The sequence below is a fragment of the Amborella trichopoda genome, chromosome 2, assembly GCF_054954075.1.
Source record: "Amborella trichopoda isolate Santa Cruz 75 chromosome 2, AtrichopodaSantaCruz75HAP2 v2.0, whole genome shotgun sequence".
Classification (NCBI taxonomy): Eukaryota; Viridiplantae; Streptophyta; class Magnoliopsida; order Amborellales; family Amborellaceae; genus Amborella; species Amborella trichopoda.
The window spans coordinates 14,913,801-14,929,667 of NC_142337.1; the positions used below are offsets into that span (position 1 = coordinate 14,913,801).

Below are 15,867 nucleotides of genomic sequence, written 5' to 3' on the forward strand. Positions count from 1 at the left end.
TATGGGCAGGGGAAAAGCTACTAGAATTTGTGAGTACTGACATATTTTTTGTCAGGTCTAAATTTTTTGCGGTCTGACAAATTTTTGTGCCAAACCTCCAAAAAAAAAAAAAAAAATCCGTCCAGCATAGAGTGTGCAGTTCCAGTCCCATTTTCTAAAGACACCCAGTCCCCATTGTATACATTTTCTAAAGATAAATGATTCCATAGCATACAATTGCAAATAATATTTTGTTATGTTTATTTGGTGTAGTGTATGAGCAAAGATATTACATGAAAAGAAAATAAAATATCACATGAAAGGTGAGAGAGATTATAAGAGGACTTCCCCGCCACCTGCCAAGCAACGTTGTCAATGGCAGCTCTTAAAGGAATCCATCTCACAACCCTCCTTCTCTCCCTCCTCTTAATATTTTGGCCCTCGGACTCGAAACACCACTACCACCACCACCATGCCACCACTAATGCCACCAGCATGGCCAACCCGCGCCTGCGCCGAGCATACATAGCGCTCCAAGCATGGAGGCTTCTCTTCTACTCGGACCCTTCTAACATCACCTCCACATGGTCCGGCCCCAATGTATGCAACTACACCGGCATCTTTTGTGCCCCTGCACCTGACGATCCCGACATTTTAACGGTTGCCGGAATTGATCTCAACTTTGCCGACATAGCTGGTGTCCTCTCCCCTCATCTTGCTCTCCTCTCTGACTTGGCCCTCATCCACCTCAACTCCAACCGCTTCGCCGGGCTTGTACCCCTCGAATTCGGTCACCTCCCTCTCCTCTTCGAGCTTGACCTCAGCAACAATCGTTTTGGTGGCCCGTTCCCCTCTCACCTCCTCAACCTCCCCTCTCTCAGATATCTCGACATTCGTTTCAATGAATTTGAGGGAATGCTTCCCCCTGCACTTCTCCAGACAAGGCTCGATGCGATTTTTGTCAACAACAACAGATTTACCTCGGTGATTCCTTCGAATATAGGTGCTTCTACGGCCTCAGTGATTGTCTTTGCCAACAATAACTTCGGCGGGTGCATTCCAGAGAGCATAAGCAAACTAGCAGAGAGTTTGGAGGAATTGGTGCTCATCAATGCGAACCTGACTGGATGCTTGCCGGAGGCGGTCGGTTGGCTGTATAAGCTGAAAGTGTTGGATGTGAGTTCGAACCGACTGGTGGGTCACCTCCCTTATAGCATTGCCGGGCTGGCCAAGCTGGAGCAGCTCAATGTGGCACATAACATGTTGACCGGACCTCTGCTAGACGCGGTGTGCATGTTGCCGGTGCTGGAGAACTTCACAGCTTCTGACAATTACTTCTTCGAAGAGGCGAATGTTTGTCAGAATCTGACTTCATTCAACGATACTCAAAATTGTTTGCCAGAGAGACCGAGACAGAGGAGGAAAAGCGAATGCGAAGCATTCGGTCGACACCCTGTCGATTGCGTTGCGTTTCATTGCGAAGGTGGCAACAATGGGGCCTCCATTGTTGCACCAGTAGGGTTTCCGGCGCTGGCTCCGTCGCCGGGCCATGGCCTTTAGATAAATATTTAGACATGGCTTTTAATGTACAGTGACTGCTGGCTCTCTCACCGGGCCATGGACCTTAGATAAATATTTAGACATGGCTTTTGATGTACAGCGACTGCTATTTCCGATAGCATCTTGCCCTTACCCACTCTCACTCGACCTTCTCTTGGTACTAGACTTACAATAATGGATATGGCATTAGACAATTGTAAGGACAAGGGTTGATGCACCTTATTTAAAGTAATATGAAAAGCAACTAGGAGAGTATTGTCGTAGATCAAATAAAAAGCAAGGCCCCATTTGGATGGACAACTAAACAAGATTTATGCTTATTTTTTTGAAATGTTTGTCCTCATAATATTTAAATATGTTAAATAAATGGATGACCAAAATTTGTTAAAATTAACAAGGTGGTACACCGGTCTGATGTTCCAAACACCTTGCTAATTTTTAACATATTTGGCCCTTTAAGGTATGGAATCTCATATATTTTTTCCTAAAGATTACGGTATTATAGGAAATAAGAAATTGACTTTTTTGGGAAGCAAGAAAGTGAGGCCTTTATAAGAGAGTGAATGAGTACGTACTATCCATCCTTTTGAACGTCACCTGTTTGGGGGTTATAGGAATGGATCACCAATATGGAGATGGGCTTCCAAGAGAGAGAGACATGGCCTCTAAGAGAGAGGCGGTATTCCCATGAGTTTTAGGTTGGTTAACTTTCACTTTTAGAGAGAGAAAATCGTTGTTGTTATCAAAGTTATCTTTCCAGTAGCGGTATTGAGATGGGAAAGATGATGTTAATCGACGGTGTTCCTCAGTCAGGAGAGCGGGTTTAGAAGGGAAGATCGGTGATGGTCCTTTATTGATGTTTAGAGATATGCATTATCTCTTGTAACCCAAAACTGTATTTTTCATTGTGTTGGTCCTTTACTAATAGTGGATTTCTAATTGTCGAGGCCGTGGATGTAGCCCTACAGGATGAACCACGTAAATCGTGTGTTGCTGTGGTGTGCTTTTTATGTCTGTTTTATTTCTCGCACTCGATTTATAGTTGTATTCATCTACTTCATATTTAGTCAATCATGTACATGATCCTAGGTGGGATCCCGGTGTTTAAGATTTTCAGTTCTGCAAGCTAGGGGTTCACGAGAACCCTACAGTTTTTAGTCATGTACTACTTTGCGGATAGTAAAACTTGAGCAAAAAAGTGTTTAGAGTGAATTACGATGTCTTTGAGATTCTTAATCCAGACGAGTTTTTGAAAGGAAGAATTGCATTTGAACTTTTCCCCTACAGAAAATCAAGGATAATGCCTAGCACTAGAATTGTCCTTCAATGGAAGTATTAAGGTGCTTTCTCCTTGAATATCCTACACCGTTTGGGTAGCTGGAGTTTGAAAGTAATAGGAATGATCTAGAAAGATGCAATCTTGGAAATGATTCTCATAATATATAGTAATCTCTTCATATGATAACCTCCTTTCACATCTGTTGCTGTAATCAAATCATTGAATGAGTCAATCAAAGATTCTTACCAAATATGTTGAGTATATAAATATAATAAATAGAACCCACAGCCCTAGCTATAGATATAGAGAACTTTACTCAAATATTGTGTCCTCTAAACTTCTTCATAGTATCAGAGCATGGCCCAATAAATCACCCATAACTATTTCTTCAAGTATGTCCCTTCCTCTTCCATATGTCTTGTTGTCCACATTCTCTCTAAGAAAGAGAGACTTGCCACCAACTCACCCACACCTCTTTCTTTAAGTAAGTCTCTGCCTCTACAAAGTCACATTTCTCTCTAAAACAGAGAGCCTTGCCACCAACTCTTCTTTCTTTAAGTAAGTCTCGCCTCTTCAAAGTCACATTTCTCTATAAAAAAGAAAGCGTTGCCACCAACTCACCCACACCTCTTTCTTTAAGTCTCTACCTCTTCAAAGTTAATGTGTCTTTCTACTATTCTCTTAGCATAATCACCATCGTATGTCACCTACCACCTCTTTCCTTAGCATATCAACTTTTTTTATTTTTTTTCTTGATTCCAACCTCTATAAAAAAAAAAAAAAAGTGTAAGTCTCTACCTCTTCAAAGTTAATGTGTCTTTCTACTAGTCTCTTAGCATAATCACCATCGTCTGTCACCTACCACCTCTTTCTTTAGCATATCAACTTTTTTTATTTTTTTTCTTGATTCCAACCTCTATAAAAATAAAAAAAAAGTACAGTTGGCATACGGATGCATCCATAGGTGTAGAGGTAAGGTGCACCTTCAAATTTTATTTTGGTATATAATTTTGATGTAAAATGTTCTTAGGATTATCAGGGTTTTCAACATTAAAACTACCATTTCCGATGGATTTTTGAGGTGCATCCGTAGTTCTACATTATAAGGTTGTATCCTTATATAAACTTTTTCCATAAAAAAAAGGGACTTTTTTTAACTCTCTTTCTAAAGTCTGATGTGTATCTCTTACTATCTATCTTTCTCTCTCTAAATTCCAAAGTCCCTCATACTTTTTGTTCTTAAAAAAATTCTTTTTCTAAAATCATCCAAGTTCCAACAAAAAAAAAAAAAAAAAAAAAAAAAACGAAGAGAAGAGAGGATGTTTCCTCTCTTGTCCTGTTTCTTGCTCTCTTTAAAAAGCTCATAACATTGAAAGTTTCATCTTTATCAACTCCTCACTGTGAGAGTCTCTCTTAGTCTGTTTTTTTCTCTCTAAAAATAAGCTTCTTATATTGAAAGTCTCTAAAAAGCTACTCAATCCAACTTTTTTTTTCTCTCTATTGTTTTTATCATGTCTTCATCTATCCAATTTTTGAACATTCTTCTCAACTCGTGGCTATCCAATGACAACTTTCTACGATGAAAAGTCCAAATTATTCATATTGCAAGAGGTCAAGGAATCATGGGACATCTTGATAGTTCTACACCGGAGCCCCCTAAGTTTCTCCTCTCTGATATTCTGGCACAAGTTCTTGATATTGCCACCGCAAAAGATCTCGGGTCTACCCTTCCCTATGCACAACAATCTGATGTGCGATTGATGCACATTCGCACCAAGCATCAAAATTGTACACGTGGGGCACGATCTATTCAAAGTATTAAAATAAGATGAAATCTTTTTTTGATCAGCTGGCAATTATACAACATCCAGTTGATGACAAGAAAAAAGTTCGTTGTGTTACGTGGTATGGTGAGGAATACAAATTATTTGTTACTTCAGTTATGGTTCAACTATGTCTTTTGTTATATATATCTCTCCGTCCTTTCTTATTTGAACACGAGTTGTTACTTAATCTTCAATCTTTCACCTATGGGATGCAGTGACTCAATTACTGCATCTGGACCCACACATGAAGTTCTCTATGCATTCTTTCAAATGCTCAAAGGGAGAGGAAAATGATGAGGTCGTGGAAGAGGAAGAGGACTAGGTTGTGGCAATCTTAGTGGTGCTCAAGGTGGTCCACTACACTATGTAAATTGAGGAAGAAGACTTTTACCAATATCACCAACACTTCGATGAATAGAACCGGTGTTGAATCCCATCAAATAAGTGGTCATATATATAAAACATCTTGCTTCTCAGTGCTATTATCGCTATTTTCAATAGAACTCTCAAGACAGCCCTAATACTTTTGACTCACTCTCTCGGGTCTATTTATCTCACCACACTCTATGAGATAAGTTGGATTATGAACACTGGAGCTATAAATTATGTAGCTGATGATTCATGTATGCTTGTTGATGTTATTCTCTATAATGATTCATGTCTTATTATTACGGGTGATGGTTCCTCAATTCCCATCTCACATATTGATATTGCCTCTGTTGCTTCGTCCATGGGTTCTCTAAAAATGCCTAATATTTTTCTTATCCCTAAATTTTAGAAAAATGTTATTTTTGTATTTTAATTTATTGACCAATTTTATTGTTGCTTCCTATTTACAACAATTACTCTTTTGGTGAAGGATCTTCGTAATAAAAACAAAATTCAAACAAGATAGGAAAGTGTATTGTTCTTTTCTTTTGAAAGGAGAATATAACAAGATATATTGCTTCTGTTGCTTCGTTTATGGGTTCTCTAAAAATGCTTAATGTTTTTCTTATTCCTAAATTTTAAAAAAATGTCATTTCTGTATTTTAATTTATTGGCTAATTTAATTGTTCCTTCCTATTTACACCAATTACTTTTTTGGTAAAGGATCTTCGTAATAAAAACAAAATTCAAACAAGATAGGAAAGTGTTTGTCTTTTGAAAGGAAAATTCAAACAAGATAGGAAAGTGTATTGTTCTTTTCTTTTGAAAGGAGAATATAACAAGATAGGAAATGGTATATTGCATTTAATAAGATAGAAAAATGTATATTGGACCATTGTATTACAGTTACATATACAATGAAAGAACCAACACAAAAATGATGGGGGACATAATTATTTTCTCAAAAAATTCCTCTCTCTCAAATTTCTTCTCAGTATGAAAGAAAAGTCGATCCTCTCAACCCTCCACCTTGAAGTCATTCCTCTATCCTATCTCTCTCTCCATACGTAGTGGTTGATCTTGCATACTTTTCTTTAGCCAACTAATACTGTTTCTCTCTCATATTCATTAATTTTTTTTCCCCCTCCAATGTGCATCGTCATTGTTTTCTTCTCTACATCAAAGAGCACCATAATCTCACCTCTCAAAACTTCTATCTCTTATTCTCTCCATTCTTTTCTCTCCACTTTGTTCTCTATATCAAAGTCCATTTTGCGTCGTCATTATTTTTCTCTCTCGACTTTGTTCTCTGCATCAAAGTTCATTGTGCATCATCATTATCTTTCTCCCTTGACTTTGTTCTCTGTATCAAATTCGATTGAGCATCGTCATTATTTTTCTTTTCTTGACTACCTAAAAAAAACAACTCTCGGCTGATCCATTTATCATCAAATACTGCAACCGGAGAGTTTCAAAGATAGGTTAATTAAAAGGGAGCATTGGTTATTCAGATCATTTCTCATGTTCGGGAGCTAGTTGATGCTAAATCCTAGGTATTTTATTTGTCAGCAAGAGTTATCATTGATAACTTACACTTCAGATGGAATTAAGCTTTACATCCATGGTATTTCTTTGCATAATTCAGGCCGAGCAGGTGGTGGTGGTGTTATTAGGGATTGTGATGGTGCTTTTATTGGAGCATTTGCCGAACCCTTTGGAACTGTTTCTAATATCCTAGCTGATCAGTTACAGTGCTTCCTGGTTCAGATCTTTCTCAGTTACAACGCTTCTCTATTCAGATCGAAAGTGACTCAACCTTACTTATTAATGTTATTCATAAACGCTGTAATCCCTTTTTGTGATGCCAACATGGTTGTTGATGTTCTAAAAAAGAGGAAGTTACCATTTGACGTGCTCGCCCATCTGATTTCATTTCCCTTTCTTTAATACATGATTTGGTCTGTTCTAGGGTTGAAAAAATAATTGAGCCGTCACCTGTCCATATTCTTTTGGCCGACTTACAAAAAAAAAGGTTTGCCATTCCTCTAGGTGATACACAAAATCGGACAACGAGATTTTCTTCTCTCATTTATTGAGATAATTCTAGAGGGAGAGAGTTTTTGACGATCATTCACAAAAAATCTCGAGAGAAGAAATTTTTAGGGAAGAGATAAAAGATAGGCACTGTTTACTTCAAAGAGGAGAAGAAATCTTAGTAACAGAGAGAGAAAGAGGGAGAGGAAGTCAAGAATTTTTGGGATTTTGGATGGGCCTCTTTGACACGGATTCATCACACCCAAGCGGTACATATTGTGGATACTATATTTTTCATTTGCATAATCAATCATAATCACTGTTGATTTGTTTTGCTGTCAAACATCAAGAACACAATGAGATCATCATATCAAGAAACCGAGCAAAGGTTTAGTGTATCATAAGAGGAGAACGCTGATATAGTTTTATGTAATTCCTATACATCAAAATAATCATGATTTCTATGGTTTGTTTGGAAAATATTCTGACTTTGTGGCGCATGCGGAGTATACGACAGTGAGCACACATTATTTAAAAAGTATACAAATAAACAGTGTACTTTTTGTACAAAGAGTACACAATCCATTGTCCGTCAGATTTCAAATCGATTGGCTGTGTATCATTGACTAAGTTCAAAATTCAAAAAAATTTCTCGAACTTCGTAACACATCTCGAGCTGCCTAATTTGAAATCGGTGGCTTGGAGTTTTTGTGACCTTATAACAATAGTTAAATGGTCTCACAATATACAATTCCATTTTTGCAGTTTTTTCTGTACTTGGCCACATTTATATATTTGCTTGATTAAAAAAATGTGTTCAGTGTGGCAACTTTTGGCCCCAAGCTTCCAGTTTTGGATTCAAGTATCTAGATCAAAAACTTCGAACACCAATTTTCCTGAAATTTCCATATCAGTTTATAACGAAATTAGTGTCAAATCAAAGCTTATCAAAATTCCTACCCATTTGGCCACCAAAATCAACGAGGAACTGCAATTTTAGAAGATCATCCAAAGTGCAACTTAGAGATATTTTTTTTCCAGACTAATTATATCCTAGAAGCGTACTCACTAGGACCAATTACATCACAAAAACTTCTCTGATTCAGGGGCATTTTATATGTCAAAAGAAGTGAGATCATCTCGTGCCTCAAATTTCCTTGTATTTTCTTATGTATTTAATTTGACATTCCTAAAACGCTGAAACTAGACCTAAACCCTCAAGATTTTACTAGCTTTGAGAAATGCTCAAAGGGTCCGCCAAAATTATCACAGAAGTATTTGAAAATGACAAAAGCTCCTAACGCCAAATTTAGTGTTTTGTAGAAAGCAGTAGCAGGCTGGGGAACTATGAGGACTGCAGAAGCGAGATGCATATATATAGGAAGTGAGATGAGACTCTGGGACAAGCATAGTGATCAGCACAGACTGTTCTAAAATCCACGAAGGTAGCAACCACAAGCAATGAACTAAAACTTGCATGTCCAAATTCTTAAATATTACAGTTAACACTGCAGAAATCATGTAAGCTAGCAGTATGTCATTTATGAATCATAGAGATATATTTCTGATACATATACAAAATGAACATAGGAAACAATGAATATTCACACAAACACAATCACATAATCAGTGGGTGCGTGTGTTCGTTCACTTATTTAAGGAGTGTATATGGGGATAATATAACTGAGAAATGCTTTTTTGGAAGCAAATTAAGCATTCTTTCTGCATTGAAACTCAAAAACAAAATACAGAAGGAACAACCAAATCATAATTCCAAGCTTTCCAAGTTCTCAAGTTACAAAAATTCATGGCAAAACACCCCGCGGATCTAAACACAGCAAGGGTCGATTACTTCCAGAGCTCTTCCATTGGGATCCCACGCTCACGAGCAACATCCCGGAATTGCCTCATATTAGAGACTGCGACAAGAGTAGCCCTTGCATTATTGAGTGCATTATTACTGCCAAGTTGCTTCCCCAATGCATTCTCCACACCCGCCATTTCCAACACGATACGTACTGAACCCCCTGCAATGACACCAGTACCGGGTGAAGCAGGTCTCAGCATCACCTTTGCCGCTCCATAATCTCCATCAGCCCTGAAATTCCCCCATAAAGTCTATTTTAAAATTTCATGAGTGCATGTGTGGGTGAGATTCAGTGCATAGGAATCATGTTTTGAGCATGATTGATTAGTGGTTGATGGTTGCAATTGTTAGTATATAAGAAATCAAAACAAGTAAAATGGAGTACAAAGGGTGCAAAACTAGACTATGTAAATTCAAAATTTCAACAATACAACTCAAATACAACCCTTCAAATGAAATTTACAGCAAGGTTACTGCAATTACAGAGACAAAAAGTTTCAAAATACACTTTAAAATGAGGATACAACTCTATTTGAGTCCATTTTACATCAGCAAGTCCATCTCCACGGATACAACTCAAAACTACACGTGTGACACATACTTGAAAACTTCAGCAACATCCAAATTTAAAATGCCAAATTATACATCAAATATGACGCGGAAATATAACAAAATAAAAAACCAATTACACACACATGTGATTGCTCAAGTGTGGTGTGCAACAAGGCCGTGGGACTTTTTCCACATGAAACTACATTCAAAACCAAAAATCATCACAGAAGATCATACTATTATATCAAGATTTAAAGGTCCTATCACTGTGTCAAATATAGTGATCAGTTCTGAAAATTTCCAGTCATGATCCTTATTCCATTAGAACTATCATCTTTCAAAAACTTTGGCAATTTTACTTTGGCACGTTAGCGCATCCCTTTTCTTGCTTGTCTTCGCGCCTACGTGCGCGCTAGCGCAGGACCCTCTTAGAGCTTGGCTCTGATACTACTTGAAAGTGCATAGAAACCAATATGCTTACAAATATGTTGAAAAAAAAATCCATTACAACTTTAAAATTTCAACAAAACTTTTGAATTACAACTTTTAAAGTCAAATTACAGCAAGGTCACTAATTCCACAATGACATAATGGCTTCAAAATACACTTTAAAAGGAGGATACAAATCTAATGGGTTCCCTTGCACATGAACAAAACAAGTTGTAAAGCGAGATCATCAAACTGCACAAGTATAATATGCATTAAAAAATTCAGCACCATTCAAACTTGCATAGCTAAATTATACAAAATTTATCATAACATGATCTCCATGACAACAATATGCATATGATCAAGTATAAAGTGGATCAAGACCATGGGAAGCCATTCGGAGCTCTTGGGTGCCCAGTTTATCGCCAAGGGTCTTGGCTATGTGCCAATGGGAGACATGCGATGGCAAGTCTCATAATCGAGGGCCAATTCATCATCACAAAATGGGAAGCCAAGCATCTACTGATACACTCATAAAATATAGAAGTATTTATCAAAATATACAGATCTCATAAGTGGAATATCGTGGGAGTGATGCGGGAGCATAAAACTCAAAACCAGATGTAGCCTTCTCTCGATTGCTCTCAAAACTTGGACATAGTCTCTCCTTTGCAAAACAAACTTTTCAATTCTCAATTGGACTAATCTAACTCACTGTAGTGAGAAAGAAATGGCTCAGAGAAATCAGAGGATGAGCTTTGAAAACAAATGAATCAAATAAATGGAAACTATCTCAATTTTCTCATGAATCAAGCACATAAGAGCTTAGGAAATTTCAGCATAGTTTCCCCTTATAAATCAACTCGCCAAGGCTCAATTAGGATGTTCTAGCTCACTGTTATGAACTAGAAACATCTTAGAAAAATCAGAGAAATAGGGTAAAGAAATTGGTAAATCAAAATATCAAATCAAAGTAAACTATCTCAGTTTGTTTAGGAATCAAGCACACTTGAGCATATTTTAAGTAGGAATCAAATGGATGATCAAGAGATCAAGGAATCAAATGGATGATCAAGAGATCAAAGGATGAACAAATAAGATCAGGAATAGTAGTTGGAATTACAGTAGGGTAGCAGAGAATTAGATGAGTTACAACAAGGAAGAAGGAATGCTTACTCAACAATGAAGGTCTCTTGTCATCAATAGAGCCATGGAGCCTTGAACACCATTAATGGACCTTGAAATTCGATTGAGAAGAGGCTGATCTTCTTTAAGGAAGAAGATGATCTTTTAGAGAGAGAGAGAGAGAGAGAGCTTGGAAGTCCCACACTTTGAGAAGTGTGAAAGATTTGGTCGTGGTGCTTTTAGAGAGAAAACCATTTCCTTAAATGAGCTGATAAGGGGGGTATTTATAGGCATTTTGAGGCACATGGGATGAGATGCTTCTAGGTGTTGAATCTAGGCCCTCCATATCTTCAACTAAAGGCTACAAAGAGGGGGTTTGATCACCATTCACTAACAACCATCTTGATATGTGACATGGATTTAACACCCTTATCCTCCTTTAAATTCACTCAAATTTCCCTTGTGATGACAATGCCTATACTCTTTGAGTAATTAAAACCATATGACCATGATAAGACGTATGTCGTTATGGTCATTTGTCCAAATTTCTAGCAAAATGAATATTCTAAAGTTCCCTCTAAAATCCATGAGCATGTGAGTTCAATGAAATTATACCACATAAGGTAAGTGGTTGAGTGCATAATGACCATATGCCATTTGGGTTAGTATTAACATTTCAAACCCTATATCCCTTCTAGAAGGTCACACACGTGCACCAAGCCACTTGCGTAAGGCATGTAATATGTGCCAAAAAACAAATGCAAATAAAATTATTTATTGGAAATACCAAAATACAAGTAATAATGGACAAAGCACATAAATTACAAAAGGATGTCCCTCTTTGAGATTGACATCACTACCACGTGGGAATGCGTGGAGCCCCCAAGGATGACATGCAGTGTTTCAAAAAGCGGACCGCCCAGCGCTTGGGCAGCTGCCTAGGCGGTCTTGGGGGACCTGGGCGAGGTGCCCAAAAAAAGCAGATATCCCTGGACGTCCACCTAGGCGCCCGGAAACCCGCCTAAGCAGCCGCCCAGGGCTTGCGCCCTGTCCAGGGGAGGAAATGCCCCTCGTTGAGGATATTTTAGGGTCATTTTTTTAATACAAAAGGTGCAAAATTGTGGGTTTTAGGTTCATTTGAAACCTAAAACCCATGAGAGCCTATTTTAGAGAGAGAAAAACCCAAAAAATAAAAATTTCTATTGGGCTGCCCAAGTTTTGGGCGGCCTCCTAGGAGCTGGGCGGCTTGGACCCCCTCGACAGTCTAGGTGCCGCCTAGCATTTTTTGAAACACTGATGGCATGTGGACACCCATTGGCCATTTGGATGTCCAGTGTGGGTCCCAGGGAACTGTTCTCATGTGTCATTTTTTCAAACAATTTTGTACAAATGATCACAAGGGCATGTCCCTCATCATGGTCATATGGTTTTAATTAATTAAAGAGTTTGGGCATTTTCATCACAAGGGAAATTGGAGTGAATTTAAAGGAGGATAAGGGTGTTAAATCCATGCCACACATTAAGATGGTTGACGGTGGATGGTGCGCTAGGATCAAGCCTCTCTTTATAGCCTTTGGTTGAAGACATAGTGGGCCTAGATTAAACACTTAGAAGCATAGCATCCCATGTGCCTCAAAATGCCTATAAATCCCCCCTCATGAGCTCATTTAAGGAAGTGGTTTTCTCTCCAAGTACAACGCCCAAATCTCTATCTCATTTGTCAAAGTGTGGGACGTCCAAGCTCTCTCTCTCTCTAAAAGATCATATTCTTCAAGATCAGCCTCTTCTCAATCCAATTTCAAGGTCCCTTAATGGTGTTCAAGGCTCCATGGCTCAATTGATGACAAGAGACTTTCATAGTTGAGTAAGCCTGCCTTTTTCCTTGATGTAATTCATCTAATTCTCTGCTACTCTACTATGATTCCAGCTGTTATTCATGATCTAATTTGTTCATCCTTTGATCTCTTCATCATCTATTTGATTCCTACTTAAACTATGCTCAATTGCTTGATTCTTAAGCAAATTGAGATAGTTTACTTTGATTTGATTCACCGATTTCTTGAGCCAATATCCCTGATTTTTCTGAGATGTTTCTAGTTCATAACCGTGAGCTAGAACATACTAATTGAGTATTTGTAATGGATTTGAACATCCATTACAAATAAGTTTCCGGAAAGTGATGATGATGCTCTCAACAAGGCCAAAGACACAAAAGGATGGATTAGATGATGAGCACAGTGATAAAAAAAAGAAAGAAATGATTAAAGGAAATCACGAATTGAGAGCAAGGCTTGACACTCCACAAGATGGTCGCCATAGGACGACCGTAAGGCATAATTTTCTTACCTTACTATGCATGACGCTATTATTATGGAGATTTATTGCTTTAAGAGAAACAAACTCAACTTCATGATTTCTTATGATTATTATTTGGTGGATTATCTTGGCATGGCATATGATTATTATTATTATTAGAAAGCAAAGATGAGCCACATAAGCTACAAACTTGAAAAGGCACAATACACCCATAATCTGATATTTAAGAACTTGCGTGTACTCTTTGTATGAGATAATGATGTAAGGGATGGTGTCTTGTTTCTAGATCTTTGATTCAAGTACTAAAGCATTGAATATGGTCAATTCAAGTAAATAGCATATTTATATGAATTATGTGAGCATTGTGTGGAAAGTGGAATGGTTATTCTTATAGGCTAGTTGTGACATGAAAATTTATGAGATGAATTCCAAATGGGATGTATGCGCCGTATGATTGACTAGTCCTTATGGAAATTCGTGTCTCATATCTTATCCTTTTGTGCTTTCCAAAATGCCAAGATAATGAAGTCAAGAATTGTATTCTCATATTGTGGATGATTTGTGATGCTAAGGTCCCCTCACAATGTGCATGTATGCATGAGATTTATTTGAGGATTATAGATGGCACATAAGGCTCATTGGTTAAGAAAGAGTTTTATGCATGAAAGAGGATTTTCAAATAAAAGTTGCATTGGTTTTTCTACTTGATAAATGGCAACATTTATAATGGATTGGAGATAATTGAAACCAAAAGAGTTGTTTTTTAAAGTCCTCTTGATCTCAAATGTATGACCACAAATACATATGGGGGAACAAAGGAAAATGGATTTTGCCCTAATGAGTTTGTCTCTCTCGTTGTGTTGTTTTTCCAACAAAAGGTAATAACTAAGATGCACTCCAACTCATTGTTATTATGGATGAACACTCTGACTTCTTTGGCATGATGCCATGATTATGTGGGTCATAAGTTAGTGGAGTATCTTATAGTCACTAATTATTGAGGGAAAACTAAAATAAGCTTTTCTTGAAATTATTTAAAGCGATTTAGAAGATGGATTAAAAGATATTATTTTTTCAAAGAGCTTTTGGGAGAAACAACCTTGTTTATTTGAGTGGGAGCATTTATAATAAGGCAAATGATATATCAATTTTGAAGATGGAAAACTTGGTCTCGAATTTAGAGGACATTTATTTCAATCAATTTCTCATAAGAGATTTTAGAAGAGCCATTATATGAAGAATGATTTGAGAGTTTTTGGCCTCTTGTTCGAAATTGGTCGTTCATTGCCGTTTTTCTTCCGCTGCATTATAATTATTTGTGCCTTTGATATTGTGCCACATTGAAAAACATGAGTTGCTTGATGAAGTGCCCCTTGTGAAAGTTATTTGGCACTCCTCCGTTAAACTCTTGTTTTTCAATGGTTGATTGTATTGGACAATGCATAGATTCCTGGAATACAAATTTGTGTTTCTTATATGGACTTGTTCTTGCTTACTTTCACATGGGTGATTCACAAGGTAGCCTCTATCGGTCTCTTGAAAGGGGAGCAAGTAGGCCCCTTAGTGGTGGCATTCATGAACTATTTGAGAATGTTTAAATTAAAACGTGAAAGCTTACATAGGGCTGCATTTTATGTATGGATCATGATATAACCATGCGATAAAAGAACTCCTCGGCAAGTCACAACGAAAGTGACAACCTATGGGACATACTTTGGGCAAATGATATAATTGGTTATTTCATCGAGTTGCCAAAGATGACATATGAAAACTTAATTGAATATTACTAAGTCTCACATTTCATGAGGTTTTTGTCGAAAGATGTTCCAAACCTTAAATATGCTTGGTTTCCTATTGGTTCGTATTGGGTGAACCTCTTTTGATTATGGGAAAGGATTGACATATTTGGTTCATGATGAGATTTGCTTCCCATGGAAACCGAGTGTGTTGTTCATGAGAAGTCAAAGGAATCGAATTATAAGAAAAGTGTGTTAGTTCTAAGAATCAATGTCTCGTAGGTGAAAGATCCAAGCATAAATCCCACACCTTAAGTCTTCAATGGACAACCTTAAGTCTTCAATGGACAAGGTCTTGTTTTAGTACTAGTCCGTGACTAAGGAAAGTTTGAGGACAATACTTAAGATAATATGATTACGAGAATGGATATCTGTATGAATTTTTATGAGAATAATTATAAAGAATACAAGTATGTAATGCTTGGCATGGGGATCAGATCATGAGCATTTGTATGCTTACATGAGAATTAGTGAGATTTGCGGTCATATGCATGGGTATGAAAGTTTGTATAAGAAAAACATTGAAAGACATAAGAGTGCATGGGGGGTTTTAAAAAGGAGTTCTTGAATCCACTTTGAGACATTTTTGATAGTAAGTTAACGCATATGGAGACCATATTTTAGTATATAAAATGAGATAGAATATAATGAAATTGATATGGCATATAGACCCACCGAGGCCATGCTAGCCAACTCCATGGCCAAATGGTGTTTATGAGACATGTACATCGTATC

General features: G+C 37.5%; 2 protein-coding genes and 1 long non-coding RNA gene across 3 annotated transcripts in view; 2 read left to right on the forward strand and 1 right to left on the reverse strand.

Moving 5' to 3' along the window:
• Nucleotides 1-278: 278 nt before the first annotated feature.
• LOC18439156 (leucine-rich repeat extensin-like protein 4) lies at nucleotides 279-1,815 on the forward strand. The gene has a single exon (XM_006849328.3). The coding sequence runs from the start codon at nucleotides 355-357 to the stop codon at nucleotides 1,537-1,539; it is 1,185 nt and encodes a 394-aa protein (XP_006849391.1). The 5' UTR covers nucleotides 279-354; the 3' UTR covers nucleotides 1,540-1,815.
• A 4,101-nt stretch (nucleotides 1,816-5,916) lies between these two features.
• On the forward strand, nucleotides 5,917-6,921 carry LOC148783121 (uncharacterized). The gene is made up of 2 exons (XR_016050368.1): nucleotides 5,917-6,566; nucleotides 6,659-6,921. It is a non-coding gene; the product is annotated as an uncharacterized LOC148783121 (long non-coding RNA).
• Nucleotides 6,922-8,564: 1,643 nt separating this feature from the next.
• The window catches only part of EMB3113 (Ribosomal protein S5 family protein), a 34,029-nt gene continuing 26,726 nt past the window's right edge, over nucleotides 8,565-15,867 (reverse strand). The window contains exon 2 of the mRNA XM_006849329.4: nucleotides 8,565-9,145. Coding sequence (XP_006849392.1) covers nucleotides 8,896-9,145 — 250 coding nt within the window. The 3' untranslated portion in view covers nucleotides 8,565-8,895. The remainder of the gene's footprint in view (nucleotides 9,146-15,867) is intronic.